Source organism: Brachionichthys hirsutus, chromosome 12 (assembly GCF_040956055.1).
Source record: "Brachionichthys hirsutus isolate HB-005 chromosome 12, CSIRO-AGI_Bhir_v1, whole genome shotgun sequence".
NCBI lineage: Eukaryota > Metazoa > Chordata > Actinopteri > Lophiiformes > Brachionichthyidae > Brachionichthys > Brachionichthys hirsutus.
In genome coordinates, this window is record NC_090908.1 from 10,065,476 (window position 1) to 10,080,967 (window position 15,492).

At 43.6% G+C, this 15,492-nt stretch overlaps 1 protein-coding gene across 1 annotated transcript in view; it reads right to left on the reverse strand.

The window, feature by feature from the left end:
• Positions 1–2,478: 2,478 nt before the first annotated feature.
• The window catches only part of hdac4 (histone deacetylase 4), a 76,840-nt gene continuing 63,826 nt past the window's right edge, over positions 2,479–15,492 (reverse strand). Inside the window, exons 23-27 of the mRNA XM_068746572.1 lie at positions 10,890–11,008; positions 10,085–10,218; positions 3,340–3,424; positions 3,121–3,262; positions 2,479–2,569 (exon numbers count right to left, since the gene is read on the reverse strand). Coding sequence (XP_068602673.1) covers positions 2,530–2,569; positions 3,121–3,262; positions 3,340–3,424; positions 10,085–10,218; positions 10,890–11,008 — 520 coding nt within the window. The 3' untranslated portion in view covers positions 2,479–2,529. The remainder of the gene's footprint in view (positions 2,570–3,120; positions 3,263–3,339; positions 3,425–10,084; positions 10,219–10,889; positions 11,009–15,492) is intronic.

Here is a 15,492-nt window from a genome sequence, read left to right on the forward strand (position 1 = left end):
AACACAGGCGAGAGAAGGGAGTCGCGTTTTAAGGACGCATACAGGCAGGAATGTCTCAGTTGTGTTCAAGTCAGACCCAAAATCATTAAAGAACAGATCAACCATAAGAATTTAAAATTCAATTATTACATTCCCATCCTGATGGGTCGATGTAAGGTGAGGCGCGTTAGTCCACAGAGCAAACAAGCGCTGCGGCGTTCTCCCCGAACACGTAAATATCTGTCGTTACAAAAAGAGATCAATCAGACGGATGACGGTGTGATATTTTGATGATGCACATCTCTCCAGAAGACTTAAAAAGCTGGCAGCATCAGTTAGCAGCCAACTTAAACGTGAAGTCAAACAGAGAATGTCTTCAAACTGGGTGACGTTGGGCAATATCACAAGATCAGTCGTCATGTAACAGAGATGGGGGGGGGGGGGGGGGTTGCATTTTAATCCATTCGACAGCATCAGCTTGGGTGAACCGTCCCTTTAAGCGCCAAGCACATCCAGAATAATGCAGATTTGTCACACAAATGTAACTTCGAAGAGTTAATATTTGGAGGACTCAGAAGAACAATCTGAGCTACATGTGCTATTTAAAGTTGCGAGGCTATTCGCTGCGCATGGGCTCATTCGACTAATAAATAGGACGATGAAAAAAGAGAAACAACTCTGAACATATGGACAGATGTAAACACACACCTGCCTCACAAGCCTCAACATTTGGGGAGCAGATGTGCTTAGCAAGGGCATGACGTTGTTTATCCAGCTGTGAGCTGCAGAATTCCAGGTGTGAAGGTCATTGGGACACAAAGGGATGCCTCAGTAAAATGTCCATATTGGGCATCGTTTAAATATGACCTCAATCAGCTGCTGCAGGTAGAAGTTATATGATGCACACTTTTCTTAACTAAGCAGATCTCTTACCGAGTTGAAAGCGGGCTGAAGTCGGGCCATCGCTGAGCATTTGTGGAGCTAGATTTTGTGCTGTTCCATATTCCCTCCCTCTGAGCCTCAACATTCAGCACAACCAGAACACATAACTCCTCTCCCGTGGTTCAAAATGATTTGAAGTGACTTCTGAATTTGACCCCCTTGCCACTAATGCTAAAAAAAAAATCAATCGGTCCCGAGCGTAACACGAATAAACGATTATTTTCAATGCCAACACGAAATGTGTCCTGTCCTTAAAGCTGCAACTCAAATATAAACTGTCGTGTGAGGGTGAGACATTCAATATTAATAATCTGAACTTGGTGACAGATTTGATTCTCGCCACCGTCTGTCGAACGGGCACATTCCGGTTTGAGTGACAATGATGCAAAAAATTTATATATAAAAAAAAAAAAAAAAAAACTTCCAGCTTTAATACTTATATGCATATAAAATACATAATCGTTTGTTAATCATGGTAAAAATAAAATAAAATTGTGTCGTCCGAACACCGCTCTCATCACCGGTTCGTACCGTTGTCTTCGGTCTTCAGTTTCTCCGCACCTGCTGGTACGGAGAGTTGCTGGTTCGGAGAGTTACCGCCTCTCACGCAGGCACAGAATGTGAAAGTAATAACGTATGTGCGGTCCGGCTGTCAAATTCGTGGATGAAGCTAATGGATGGATGATTGATTAACCCTTAAAAACAATAGAGCTGCTTAAATGGAAGGCCATCCAAAAGGTTTTCTCGGACTACGGAACTGTACATTACTCCCTTCTGAAAATAAACAACCTTCAGCTTGTGGCTGGGAACTAAGATGAGATGATCAAAATCGTGAGGGGGGAAAAAGGAAAGAATGAAGTACAGGTAGAAACAGTAGGCTTCTTGCAGAGGATTATAGGTAAACATGCCACAGTCTTCCAGTCTATGTGCCAACAACATGCAGGCAGTAGATGTGTCACCATATGAGACACGCTTAAGGGGTTTGTTCCCAAACCTATTTTTAAGGCAAAGCTCTTTCAGTAGAGTTTCAACAGAAAATCCACAAGGTAAAAAAAAAAAAAAAAAAGAAAAGGCACAGACGCAGTCTTTCACCGTCAGTCCATTTGGAATCACCGCCTGACCTTTTTTCATCCGTCCTCTCCACCCTAGTTGCAATGAATTCAACTCATTTCTTCCATTCGTCTGGACGTCCCGCAAGAGGAGGAATGATCCGTAGTGTCTGTAGTCACAATCAGAATGTGAGAAAAATGAAGATAAAGCACAAAAAGAACAGCATATACAAGATGAGGACGACTGCAACTTGTCTCTGTGGTCAAAAAGCACCGGCACTCGAGGTTGTCATTGTCAGATTGAGGAGTCCAGTCCTTTAGTATCCGTGTTGCTGAAGAGACCATGTGACAAATGAATGCTGATCAATCTGTGCACTGCTGATCAGCGACTTGTTGGCGCGTCTCATTTCCATTGATTGCCACTTTTTGTCAGTTCTGCTTTGCTCCCCCCCCCCCCACAATAAAATGCCATCGTGATTCAGCAGGGGTGACACACGAGAGGCATTTAAACAGACTGGATGGGGACGCCGTCGTAGACTGGTCTCAGTGGTCAAACACCTTACATAGGAGAATCTTCTTCCATCGGTTCCTCTTCAGCCCTGGGGAAAACACAACATTATAAACTATGTAGTAGCACTATTTATTTTACACCATGTATATACTGTGAGGAGCTGCAGCTATAAAACACTGACCTCCACCAAAGCCAAAGGATAGCAACCACAGTCTCAAAGAAAGGAATAGAAAAAGCCTAGAAACGAGACGTTTATGAACCCTGTAATCATTACTATACTATATTACTAAGAGAAAATATTGGTATCCAAATCTGCAAATGAAACTTAAGGCTATAAATTGCAGTTTATTAAGCCAAGCTTAGCATGAAGAGTAAGAAGAGGAGACAATACCAGACCTGCCTGCCAAGAGGAAATACAATTAAACACTAAAAGTCCCTATTTTACAACTTTTGAAATGTAAAATCAAAACATTCTGCAATAGAACACACAAGAAACAGTTACTCCCTGGAGGTTTGTTGTGACTGAGCTTGTCAGGCAATCACAGGGGTCCTAATGATCCCTCTACCCCACAGGAGGAACATATTCCTCTTCTAAATGCACACCAGTCTCAGAGATATTACAAAGACAAAACGTTATACCTCTTCGCAATGTGCTTGTTGGCGACCGACAGCGACGCCATGGCGGAGACGGTCTCGGCTTCCTCTGCTTCCCGCTCAAGGGCTTCGCTCAACGAGCATCCGACCGTGGAGGCGGTTCGCTGCAGCGAGCACCAATATTTACCTGCGAGACGGAAATAATTCATTCTTAGATTTGTTTACGGCTTATTCATGTTGTCTGCGTGTAAATATTTCACTCACTGTGAGATTCAATGACTTTCTCCACGGAGCGGACAACGTTGGCGTTCGGTGTCTGCTCCAGAACCATGTCAGGAATCGGGTCCAACTGGAAATAACAGCAAAAACATTTCCCCTCGTTATTTTATTTTTTTTATACCGGAAGTTTAGCAAAAGCAAGATATGTATTATTAGTAATGTGACCGACACAAAAATGTCCACCGAACTGTTGCGGTTCCCTTTGGGTTTAAAAGGATGGCTTTTGAAATCAAACCACCGGCTGTTGTCGAGTCATTCCAAGAGGTGGAGGAAAAAAAAATAGAGAATGTCCCTGCAGATGTACACGTCCTCCCACTCACAAGAGCGCTGCTACTCTTTGACACAAACTACAATAGGTGCTTTGTACTGTGTCCCACGCTATGGACACATACTAGTGTCCACACATGGAAGCTTCATCGAACAAACGCATACAGGGACGCTCGAGCCAACAGACGTACGTCCACAGAGAAACATGTGGCTCTCAGGGAGAAGAGCTAAACCTATGAATCTCCCCGAGCAACAATTCAGAGGAAACAAGGCTACCCCCCCCCCCCCCCCCCCCAACTGGCCTTCTCTACCCGGAATGATTCAATATCCCCTTTGGCAGACTCGTTCCTGCCACACTTTCTCGTCCATATTTTGTCAAACCTGTCAGTTCAAATCTACATTCCATCACAGGTGACACGCATCTCTATTTTTACTCCCACATAAGCCCAGCAGAATAAAGGACCAACTGAGGAACATGTAAGACGAGACAGAGAAAAAGGAAAAAAAAAAAATGTTTTGGCCGGGGTTTTTGGGAGTAGAACGTCAAAGAGAAGAAGAAAAAAGTTCTTCGTCGGTCGGTCTGGCTTTGGCAGAGGTTGGAAGTTTTCTTTTAATTAAAACAAATAGTGTGTGGGAGGGGTCCACGGGGGCCGAGGGAAGAGGGAGACTTTAATCCTGCAGTGGCACGACAGGCTACATCATGGACACGGGGACGGACGCAGGCGCACGCCTGCAGACACACATTCAGTTCAGGCATTAACATCAATGTATTTGCTATGGGCCTGAACAACGCTTCCTTCTTCTCGGGTCCAACAATGAGAGTCAGTTTCATCGCATCATTTCCTAGAACTGCTGATTGTGCTTTGTGTGCGACCGTGTGGTGAATACCTGCAGTCACGACTCGCACAGATTTATTTGAAAAATTTAGTGAAGCTCGTGTGTAGCCGTTCCCAGACACACAGCTAACAGACAACCAGATAATGCATGTATGTGCTGCTGATAACAGTCACAATAGGCACGTCATGGCCGACGGATAAGATCATTCACTCTCATCAATAAATCAGCAGTTTGGAAATATTTTGGATTTCCAAGAACAGACTGGCTGATCAGGAAACAACCAACCTGGATATTCGTGTCTCTCCGCTAACTTGTCGCTCTGACTGTAGCAGAATAATTCCTTTTCCCAGTCAGTGGTCTCAAACCATCAATCTTTCAGTCTAAACTTTATCCTTCATCCTTCAGGCTACAGCTGCCAAATGTTCACCCTAACCCCCAGCCAGCCCTTACTAGCCCGACTCCCTGTCAGAGCAGGGTCAGGGCTTCTCCGGGGTTTCTCGGAGATCATCTGAAAGTTAGGGGTTGGATGGGGGCAGACTGTCAGCTTGATTGACAGATGGGCCTCACGCTTATAAACTTTAACGGCTCTTGTCAGGGTACACCAGGGGCCCCTACCTGGCAGGTATGGCACACACACACACACACACACACACATTTATCTGCCACATCATCCACAACGACTTTTCGGTTTATTTAGGTTTTTGGTCCCAGTTGTGTCATCAGTTCTACATCATCATACCATCAGACATGAAGCCAGAGAGACAGGGAGGAAAATGTCGTTTCGATCACGTGGACTTGTGATTTCTGAAGTATTTTTCTCCGCGTGTCACACAGCCCACGCTATATTCCCGGCCAACAAAACTAAGACACCATGGAAAGCCGTGAGCCGAGAGCAAGGAATGTGCCCGGTAAAAAACATTCCTGAGGGAGGCTGGAACAAAAACACTGGAAATAGGAGGAAATCCACTTGTTCAGCAAAAGAAAAAGTGCATAAGGCATCCATTGTTTACTGTTGTGTCCGTGTGCATTTGCTGGCAGTCACTGAAACCAGTTGATTATGTTATGCTAGCTGAATAAGGCAATGGTGTGTATTGTGTAAAAGACCTTTTTGAGCAAGTTTTGTGGGTTTGCCTTGTAAACAGACGGTGGTGGTGAATACTCGAGCCGAAGGTGGGGGGCGGGGCAGGTGAAGTTGATCGTCTAAACACACCACATAACCTCATTGACAGCTGTTATGAATTAACATATTAGCCTGTTGTTTATCATATAATTGCTAACAACCAAGGTTCAAACTGGGCCAACATCTGTTTGCAAGCAATCATCAATTAGTCATGAGTTCAGAGTTGACTAGTGTAGTCGCCGATGCATCATTCATGAGCCATTCTACTAAAAACAAAAAAAAAAAAAGACTTCACGATTACCCTCTGCAGGGGTGGAGGAGGCGAATAAAACAGACCCTAGAGTCCATTCAGCTATTTTCATCCCTTTCGTTTCCCAGCTAATCTGAGCCGCTTTCAAAGGAAACCTAACGCTCATTATAGCAAAGCCCATCTTAACCTGCCAATAAAAGCGCAGATATATTTCTCACACTTTATGAGCAGTAAAACACTGGAAGTAAAAACTACACAGGAGGTTAAGCGGATATAAGAAACACCTTCAGGATGTTTTGGTTCCAGTGTCCGGGCTGCCAATCTGTGCCTTTTGTAGGTAGATGCATCAACAAGTGCATTAGTTATATAAGAAACACAAATAGCATCTTTCTTTTAAGCAATTTTAAGAAACAAGTGGTAATCCTCGCTTCATGAATTCAATCCCAAAATAAAGTGAAAACAGAAAGTGGCTCTTGCATAAACAGTATCAATAAACCCTTAAAGCATGTTAAAACGTGTAGTTTCTGATCTTTTGATCAAAGACCCTAAACTGATCACTTTTTCATGATGACTGCATCTGTCAGGTTATTTACTCTTGATATGTGGTGCCTAACTTACTCGGTATTTCTAGTGCTGATGAAAAAAATAATAATAATAATATCTTTGTCAGGGAAAACTTCATTTTCTCTCTTTACTTCATTATTTTTGCAACTCTAAGCAATGTCAGTGAAGCCATCATTTATGGTTTAAACCAGTGGTTCCTGAACCTACTCGTGTCAAAGCCCCCTAAACGCACACAAACTAGACTAAACACTCCCGTTGGACCAGAACTTTGCATTAAGATGTCTCATTGCACAAAGTCTATGTCAAAAAGACATATTCTGTCTTCATGTAAAATTATGGAATGAGATAAATACAAATTATAGACTACATTTGTAGACTTCCATTAAGCAAAATATGACGACACCGTGGATCTGGGATAGTTCTCGATCTAGACAATACAAACCCTCGGGCAGTTTGACGCTTCATAAACAAAAGCACAGCTGACCAGCTAATCCAGATGTGGTCCCATGCCTGAGCCTACTCATTCACTCCATTCACAGTGGGCCAACACACACACGCGCACACACACACACACACACACACACACACACACACACACACACACACGGTACCTTGCCTGGTTGGTTAGGCCTTAAATTGAAACAAGTCTTTTGTTTCTACATGTGATTCCATTTGGCTATAAGAAGCCACAACCAGACTTTGGTAGTGAGCAAAAAAATAAAAAATCTTTCTCTCTCCCTCTGGCTCAACTCCTCACTGACGTTTCCCAGCTACATTCCAGGTCCATGACAGAGAGCTCTGCTGAGATTACGATAAAAACACTTGCTTCCTGTCATTTTGATGTGATCAGGAATGATCCAGCCTCTCCTATTTTTTCCTGTGCAATTGATTATGAAAGCTCTGAAGACTGAAGAATCTGCCTTAGCTCAAACAACTGCCGTCACTTGCTAACAAAGAGCCAAGCGAGTCAGCAGGATCTACACTTGGGGTTGTTCATTGCAATTAAAGTCATTGCCTGCTAATGAGGCATTCTCTACAACTCAGGCACGTCATGATAACTTTCAATCTTATAGCAGAGACTTGAATGGGTTCCAAGGAAAAGTTTAAAATGTTTACTCGAGTCTGGTAGTTTTCCAATCTGAATCTGGCTTTTTTTTTTTTTTTTTTTTAAAGAATTTGGATTGCTGAACAAGATCAGAAACAGCCAGCAAACTCCCACAATATCCAGGGTTAAGCCTGTATCTGCCATCTCTCCTCTGCAATAGATGTATTATTCTAACTTCAAATGATTATTCTATTCTACTTTCCTTTATCATCCGATCGCATTGACCCTGCAGGAGGAGACACGATGGTAACCATTTTCAGATGTGCACCAGCGACCAGAGACCCGGGTGCACGGGAGATAGGGGTGTCCCGCAGGGTTGAAGCAATTGACGCTTCCTGCCTGCTGCCCATTTTCAAATTTTCAGCTCCCCATGGCATCCATTCAGTGACCTCTTCCAAACTCCCGCTGAGGCCGACACTCTGCAGTCTGCTGAAACCCAAGAAGCGAACCCACTGATCAAATTCCTCATTTTGCAGCAGGGCGGTGTTGCAAGTAACGAGAGCGTCCTTCAAACGGCGAGAATACAAACCTCCGTGACAGAAAAAAGCATCCGCCCTGCTGAAGTGTCCTTGAATTCCTGAATCTTTACCAGCTGTAATGACAGCATCACTCTATTCAACTTTGAGGCATTGGCGGGTACACTGCAGGTAAATAGAGTTATTAGATTAAGCCTCTGCAGTGATTAGTTTTATTTGACAGGTTTGGCACCGAAAGAGGCGCTTTCCTCTTACGAAAGGAAAACTCAAGGCTTTAACCAGATCCTGCTCTGTCCCGTGTCATTTTAAAGAACATGCACAGTTCATGCGTCTGCTGTCGTCAAAGCCTTTGTGCTCCAGAAGACGGCGGACTGGTTCGTCACAGTGACAGAGTTTTTTATTCATGTGACTCTGCCTTATTGTTCTGTTTGTTTTGCTCCGTCGCCAAGATCCACATGGAAAACAGCCATGCGGCTTTCAGCGATCCAAGAACTCGTTTATAACAGGAACAAGTATGCGTCGACGCCGTCATTAACAGGGCAGATAGAGTCAGGGCTAAACATCAACGAGGCCATCCAACCGATTCCTTTCATTAAGTCAGCTTTTTTTTTTAAAGTTTGGACTCAAATTAAACAATATTAATACAACTTGCGTGCCAATTTGCAGGAATTCTTGCTTTTGAATTTGAGCAGCATGATTCCAGAGAGAGCAACGAACTTAACGGTCTCCACACGTTTGACACTGACTGGGTTTTATGATTCTCACTAAAATAAACTGTGACGCCATATAAAGGTGACCACAGTCGGTCCAACAACTAGCCGCTCTTCGTGCTCGTCTACGTACTGTTTTAGCTGAAGGAATCTGAACCCACACGAACTTGTAGAACTGCTCTGAATGTCTCACTTGGCAGAAGATAATGGCTTTAGCAGGTATAGTCGCCATTCCGCTGACTGCCAACGCTCAGGGTGTGCTCGTGGCTTGGCCGGCAAAAAATACTGGACAGTGATCACTTTTTCATTACAATCGAGTGCGTCAGTCTGGATTTTCACCCTTGATGTGTGGTGTTTAATTTATCCAGTGTTTTTGGTGCTGAGGAAAAACTGTAGTTGCCCTTTTTAATTCTCAATTTCTCTGTGGGGTGAATTTTAAAATTGGCTCCAAAGTGTGTTTAAACACACACGTGACTGGAACCTTTATTCTGAAACACTAAAATACACACGAGTGATCCCGAACACGAAGCTACAATGGTGCAACCGTTTCTTTAACACAAGCGACGCCTTCATCTCTGTGCACAAAGCTATGTAATCTCCATTGGGTGCAGCGGTTTCAGCATTCCTTTAAAAAACAAAAGCACTTAGATATCTTGGATGCACAATGTCGAAGGAGAAAATGAGACTTGAGCAGTTGTCCAAAAAAGCACTCCAGCCTCTTCATTAGCTGGAAGAGACGAGTGGGCGGCTTTGAGGAGTTGCTATTCTGTTGTGTGCCACGAATAACAGAGCGTTGATGTTTGTTCAGTTCCACAGCCCAACCTATACACACACCTAACCCTAACAGACTTAACCTTCCACTTCGAAATGCTCTCCCCCCGGTGTGTGTGTGTGTGTGTGTGTGACTTCGTCTCTGAGAGAGAGAGCAACAGAGAATGCACAGAAAACAGTTTGGGCTGAAGTACAACAGCACTTTTGTCAGAGTATTGTCCAAGCTTAACCTTTATTTTATTTACTATCTAAGGACACTGTTTGGTGAAAGATGTGACTGAACTTTTACTGGTGGTTGAGGTGAAAGTCACCTGTTGGGGTCCAGAGGTATTCCCTCGACCAGATCTTAGCTTTAATTTCTCCGGGTCCAGAAAGAAGAATAAAAAAAAATAATCTGTTATTAAATTTATTTGTGTTAGGTGGATTCTGGTTTACAAATAGAAAGTCCAATTTACAGTAGCATGTAAATATCAATTAGAAATAAGAGCATGTTTTCATGCAGCTATATGTGGTCTTAGTCTCTCACATTAGCCATAGATTTGGTCCACAGTTCCGATATTAAGGCCTTGCTCAAGCTTATTTTGATATTTCAAAGACAGTTCTTCCCAATCCTCCGGGCTCACATCTTACCTCATTGCCAAGCAGAGCAGAGACACAAGCTTCAGAGGCATCACATATGGCTGTGAGGTCATGACCCCCCTCCAGGGCTAGCACTACCCGACCGCCTGCCAGACCCATCAGCTGCCTGGTCAGGTAGCCAAAGCCTGGACACACAGGAAATGACAGCGAGGAGAAGGCAGAGGAGGCAGAAAGAAGAGGAGAAAGAGAATGACATGAGGGGAGCATTGATGTTCAAGCGTTAACTTCCTTTTTGGATGTTGATCAAAAGAAGAAAAAAAAAAGCAGGGTTTGGGTATGGATGAGGAAAGGAGTGTATCAGAGAGAGAAAGAGGAAGAAGAGAGTGCACTGTGGATTTACTGGAGGCCTAAAAAAAAGCTATAATATAAGCCAGGTTTAATTTCAATAAAAGTGGCTTTGTGTTTAGGCTTGGTCGCAGCCTTTGATCTTTTTCTTTCGGGATGAGGCGAGTTTCAATATGCATTCCGCCATACATACTCCCCTGAATTCTAACCATATACCCTCTTCCTGAAATCCTCTCTAAACCACCCATATCACCCCTTCATAAGCAAGACCCCTGCTCTTATTTGAGATCTGCAGGGTGAGTTCAGAAAAGTTATTTTGTTGGTATGCAAAGGTTTGTGATCCGAGTACAGAAGTAAGAGGCAAATAAAGATGAGTGTGTGCTCGTGTGCGTCTTTCCTAGCACAATAGATTTAGGTCGCCGTGGCGTGCACAGGCTGAAATTATGAACTTCTTGAGCAAGGGTTTTAGAAAAGAGAAGAAATCAACTGTGCAGCTGTCATCAATACATACATTTGGCTGTGAGCTTGTATCCTCCCAGTGGTGACGCATGTCCGTCAACAGGATCGAATCCTGAAGATACCAGAACAATGTCTGGAGCAAACTCGTTGGCAATAGGCATGACAACAGTCCTGGAGGAAAAATAAGAGCAACATGTCAACAAAATAATGTATTGATGCTGGGGATGCTTACTGTGGTAAATGATAAATAATGTTGTATTGTAATGTTGTAGCGTAATGTTTGAATGTCTATCAGAAGTTACATGTTTTATTCTTTTAATGGCTTTTCTCATCCTTTCAAGGGTTTCAAAGCAAACATCCCCTAATGAGATCGTGTTCACTGAAAAACACACACTTCTTCAAGTGGATTTTTTTTTTATTCTAGCACAAAAATACACAACATCCTGGAGTAAAAAAGAAGGAACAGAAGGACAGATATAACTGCAGGAGTGTAAAGATTGCAGGACGATTCTGACACTGGACGGGTGTGGCATATGAGAGCTAGCAGAGATAGGCCCCTCGTGTTCAATGTGTCACACGCATAAATCCAATCATCAGTGGGGGAAACTATGAAATGTTCACCAAGAGTTGTGTTTGGAATATCCAGCGCAGTTTAGATATTTATACAAAAATAGTTTTGCAGAGAATGATAAAATAAATTGCATGAGCCTAATCTACTTTCAAACATTATGTTTTTATTTTATGAAGCTGAAGACAATCTTTCTTAATTGTTATGCCAAAGACACAGGAAAATGTATGCACGAATCAACAGATTGTTTTTTAGAAGTTCAACTTTTTAGATGAAGCTAAAGGATCACTAACTCAGCTGGATTTTTGAGTTCTTATATACTGGACTACACATGTGTGATGCAATCAAGACAATTGCAATTAATCACAATACAAAAACTCACTGCTATACCCAAGCTCGGTAACAGCTCACTTAATCAGTCCATTATACTGGAGCTTAATCATATTTGTACTAAAAGCACAATGTGTCATGGTCATCTGGTTTAACATGATTTAGTAGTTCTCTCTCATAAATAGTTGGACTTCCAGATGGCAAAACAAGGTCTCCTCTACAGAGGAGTTTTGTGGGTTCTGGGCAATGTGGGCGAGCGGTGTTTTGGTGAGATCTAGTGATGGAGTCCCACACGGTTCCGTCAGAGGCACTCTGTATTTTGCCAACCTCAGGAGCGCAGAGCTCGTGTGCTGGCTGCGTGTGAGCAGCGTGCCCCGAACTCCACAGGCCACCAGCTTTTCCATTTCTTTTTAACCGCCAGATTATAACCCTTAATTGAGTAGACCAGACCCCCAACCACAACACAACAGACGTAGGTACACAACAGCTGTCTGAGGGAGACAAGAGGGGTTTTTTTGGAAGTCCTACAGCAAGGATGGATGGACATACGTCACCGCACATTAGAGAGCATCTGGCAACATTTCAAACAAAAATCTCATATAAAGAAGTTGATCAGAGATAAAGATTGACAGAGAGAGAGAGATGGTCTTTTATGCAGCATAAAAGCATGAAGCCAATGGTGCAGTTCACGTTTTCTAGTTAAAGAGTGTATATCCAAGTAAGGTAAGGTCTCTTATCAGTTTTGCTTAGGGTGCAATACAAATTCAGGGAGTTAAAGCATCAGCTCCCTATGCGATTTAATCATTGATGCACACTGTGGGTCAATAGTGACCAGCTGCAGTCTGGATAGGCCAGACTATGAAAATGATGGGATGCACTGATACATCATTAAGAAAACACTACTTAAATTTCCCGACATGAATGCAGGATTTCATTTAAACTACAAAGTGCACTAAAAACTTCCACAAAGGTGGCTCAGTTCCACTATTATGTAATTACACCTAAAAGGGTGGGGGGGGGGCGCGGCAGTGGCTCCGTTGGTTGGGCCTTGGGTTGGGAAACCGGAGAGAGCAACCGGTTTACGGGTTCAAATCCCAGCCCAGACGGAATGAGGAGTGTGTGCTGATGGCTGGAGAGGGGCCAGTTTACCCTCAGAGCACTGTGGAGGTGCCCTTGAGCAAGGCACACCTCTCCCCCCAACTGCTCCAGGTGCGCCGATCATGGCGGGGCCTTTGCCATATTGTTTTGTAGATTAAGGAAATGAAGGTTTACGACCGAGCTGTATGGGGCCTTCTGAGTGGAGAGGCTGCAATCTGCACCACCACAGGCTGGATCTGACTACGAGTGGAAACGTTGTAAAAACCTTTGTTTAGAAATGTTTGGTTTGCGTGGCAACAGGTGCACGCGTCAGGGTGTCATGGCTCCATGCACCTGTCTCCGGTACAGTTTGCATACATGTGAGTGTGTAGCAGACTTTTTGTGGTCGTCTTTTTTTTCTGATTTTTACAGAAGTCGATACGACAGGGGGTAAAAGCTCTGGAAACTCTAGGTCCGATGCTTCTCCTCTCTCAGACTCGCAAGAAACCTCCATCGAGTAGCTGACAGGAAGCAAAACAAGGGATGTTGTGTTGTGCGGGTAAACAGTCTCCATGTGTATCATTGGTGGAGCTCCCCTTTATGTCTTCAGTGATTCATGATGGATATATTGATCCAATATATGTGAGTGCGAGTGACAAATTTGTTGCTGCTTCTGCAACAGAAACTGATGTGATGATGGAAAATAATGATGTCTCAGGCAATGCCAATGCCTAAGATATTATATTCTAAAACAAATTTCATTACCATTAGCTCCTCAGGTGTGATTTGTTAAAATGCATTTGAATAATAAATTGTGTTAATACTGTAAAACAATTTATATCACAACAGTATTTTCCTGATGGCTCCCAACCAGTGGATAGACTGAAGTAAATGCCCAGGAGAGGCCTATTGTAAAATAAAAATAAACTGTCCTTTAGAGGAAGCAATGCTCATCAAACTAGTTAACAAATGGTTAAACATGAACGCTTCGAGGCTTTCCCCCCTCCGTTCATAAAAAAATTGTAGAGAGCTGGAGAATAGAGAGAATAAAAGAGCGAAAAACTCACACACGCACACTTACACTTCAAAGCCCTGTCATCTGGCGCTGCGGAGAGCTGGTTTGAATTAAGTTTAATTCTCCTCCTCTCTCGTCTTTCCAAGTTCATGGCAGAAGAGGGAGTGAGAGGAGGAGGAGGAGGAGGAGGAGAGAGAAAGAGACGGTGCTTCTGGTTTTCATTAGGGCCAATTTTCTTATCTTTTTTCTCTGTGCTTTTCTGGAGGCTCAGACTTGATCCCCTGCAAATGCAACGTGGCACAGGCCAGCGGAGGAATGGGAAGGTGCCGACTTGCGAGGCACGCATCCCCTCCCGGAGAGGAGGAAGGACAGGACCACAAAACACAGATAAACAACGAGATTTAGGAGGAAAGAGAGAGAGGCTGTGTGTATCAGGTGTCCCTCTCACGTGCCTCTGTCTGCATGCGATCCAAACCGTTGAAAGGCATTAAATGTACAATCTGCAGGTCTGCGCTTTTGTGCATCCGTCTCTTCGTGCTTTTATCCATGCAACCTCATGTAAGCTTGTGTGTGCAGCATGTGACACATATATGATGAATTACTATGCAGCATCTGCAAATGCGTGCATCTATAAAAGCATGGCATGTGCATGTGCATGGTAGATCTATGGGCTGTAGAGCAGGGTTGCTGCTGTCCTGTGGGGCCTATGAATTGTACCAAACTGCTAGAACCTCAGGGGATTAATGACGCCAGGGTCTGAGGTGATGCACAACAAAAGTCTGGTTCTCCTACGCTTCATATCTTAGAACCTCTTCCGTGATGCTAAATAATGCTACTATAATGACCTACAGTTGAATTCACAAACACATTAGATGTTTACACACATGCATTTCACATGCTGTTGCACAATACAATCCTTTAACATTCAAATTCTTTGCTTTTAAACATTTAGCCAACGTGTTTTTGTCAAGTTTGGTCGATGCTGTTCTAAACTGCATGTCTACTTCTGCACGAACACAGGGATAAGAATAAATTCCTTGTACGAGTACACACTGGCTAATAAAGTATATTCTGTCACTGTAAAATACAAATGGAACATGTCCAAAAGTGGCCCAGCGAGACTTAAAGAAGCCATCAACCGATCCACACATGAAAGCCTCCAAAAGCCTGCGCTACAAATATGAGGCGTTGTGTTTGAAACGAGTGGGCATAAAGGAGGCAGTAAATGTCCAAAGAAAGATGCTATTGTTGCGTTGCAGGAATGACTAAGATGTTTTTCTTTTGTAACAGAGATGGAAAAGCAGGCCCATCCCATACCCGATGCCAAAAGTTTGACAATTCCTGTCTCATGTCCACTCTCAGCTATCAGTGACTGCCGTGATTACAGCGAGTGCAAAAGCCAGAACGCGTAAAAGAAAATCAAAATGTGACTCTAATAGTATCTGGACTGCATAGAACCATTATACAGACGTTTCTGTGGACACAAAGCTGCAGCGGGATGTTAGGAGGTGGATTTCTGGGGGAGGGGCAAAAAGCCGACAGGGTGGGTTGGAGCCCCAAGGGGTCTGGGCTGCATTAGCAGGCTGAGGTGTGCATCCGGTGGCTTGCGTGCCGAAAGCTGCGAGGAGCCAGTGGCCCGTCAGCGTGATGCGTTTGGTTCGGACC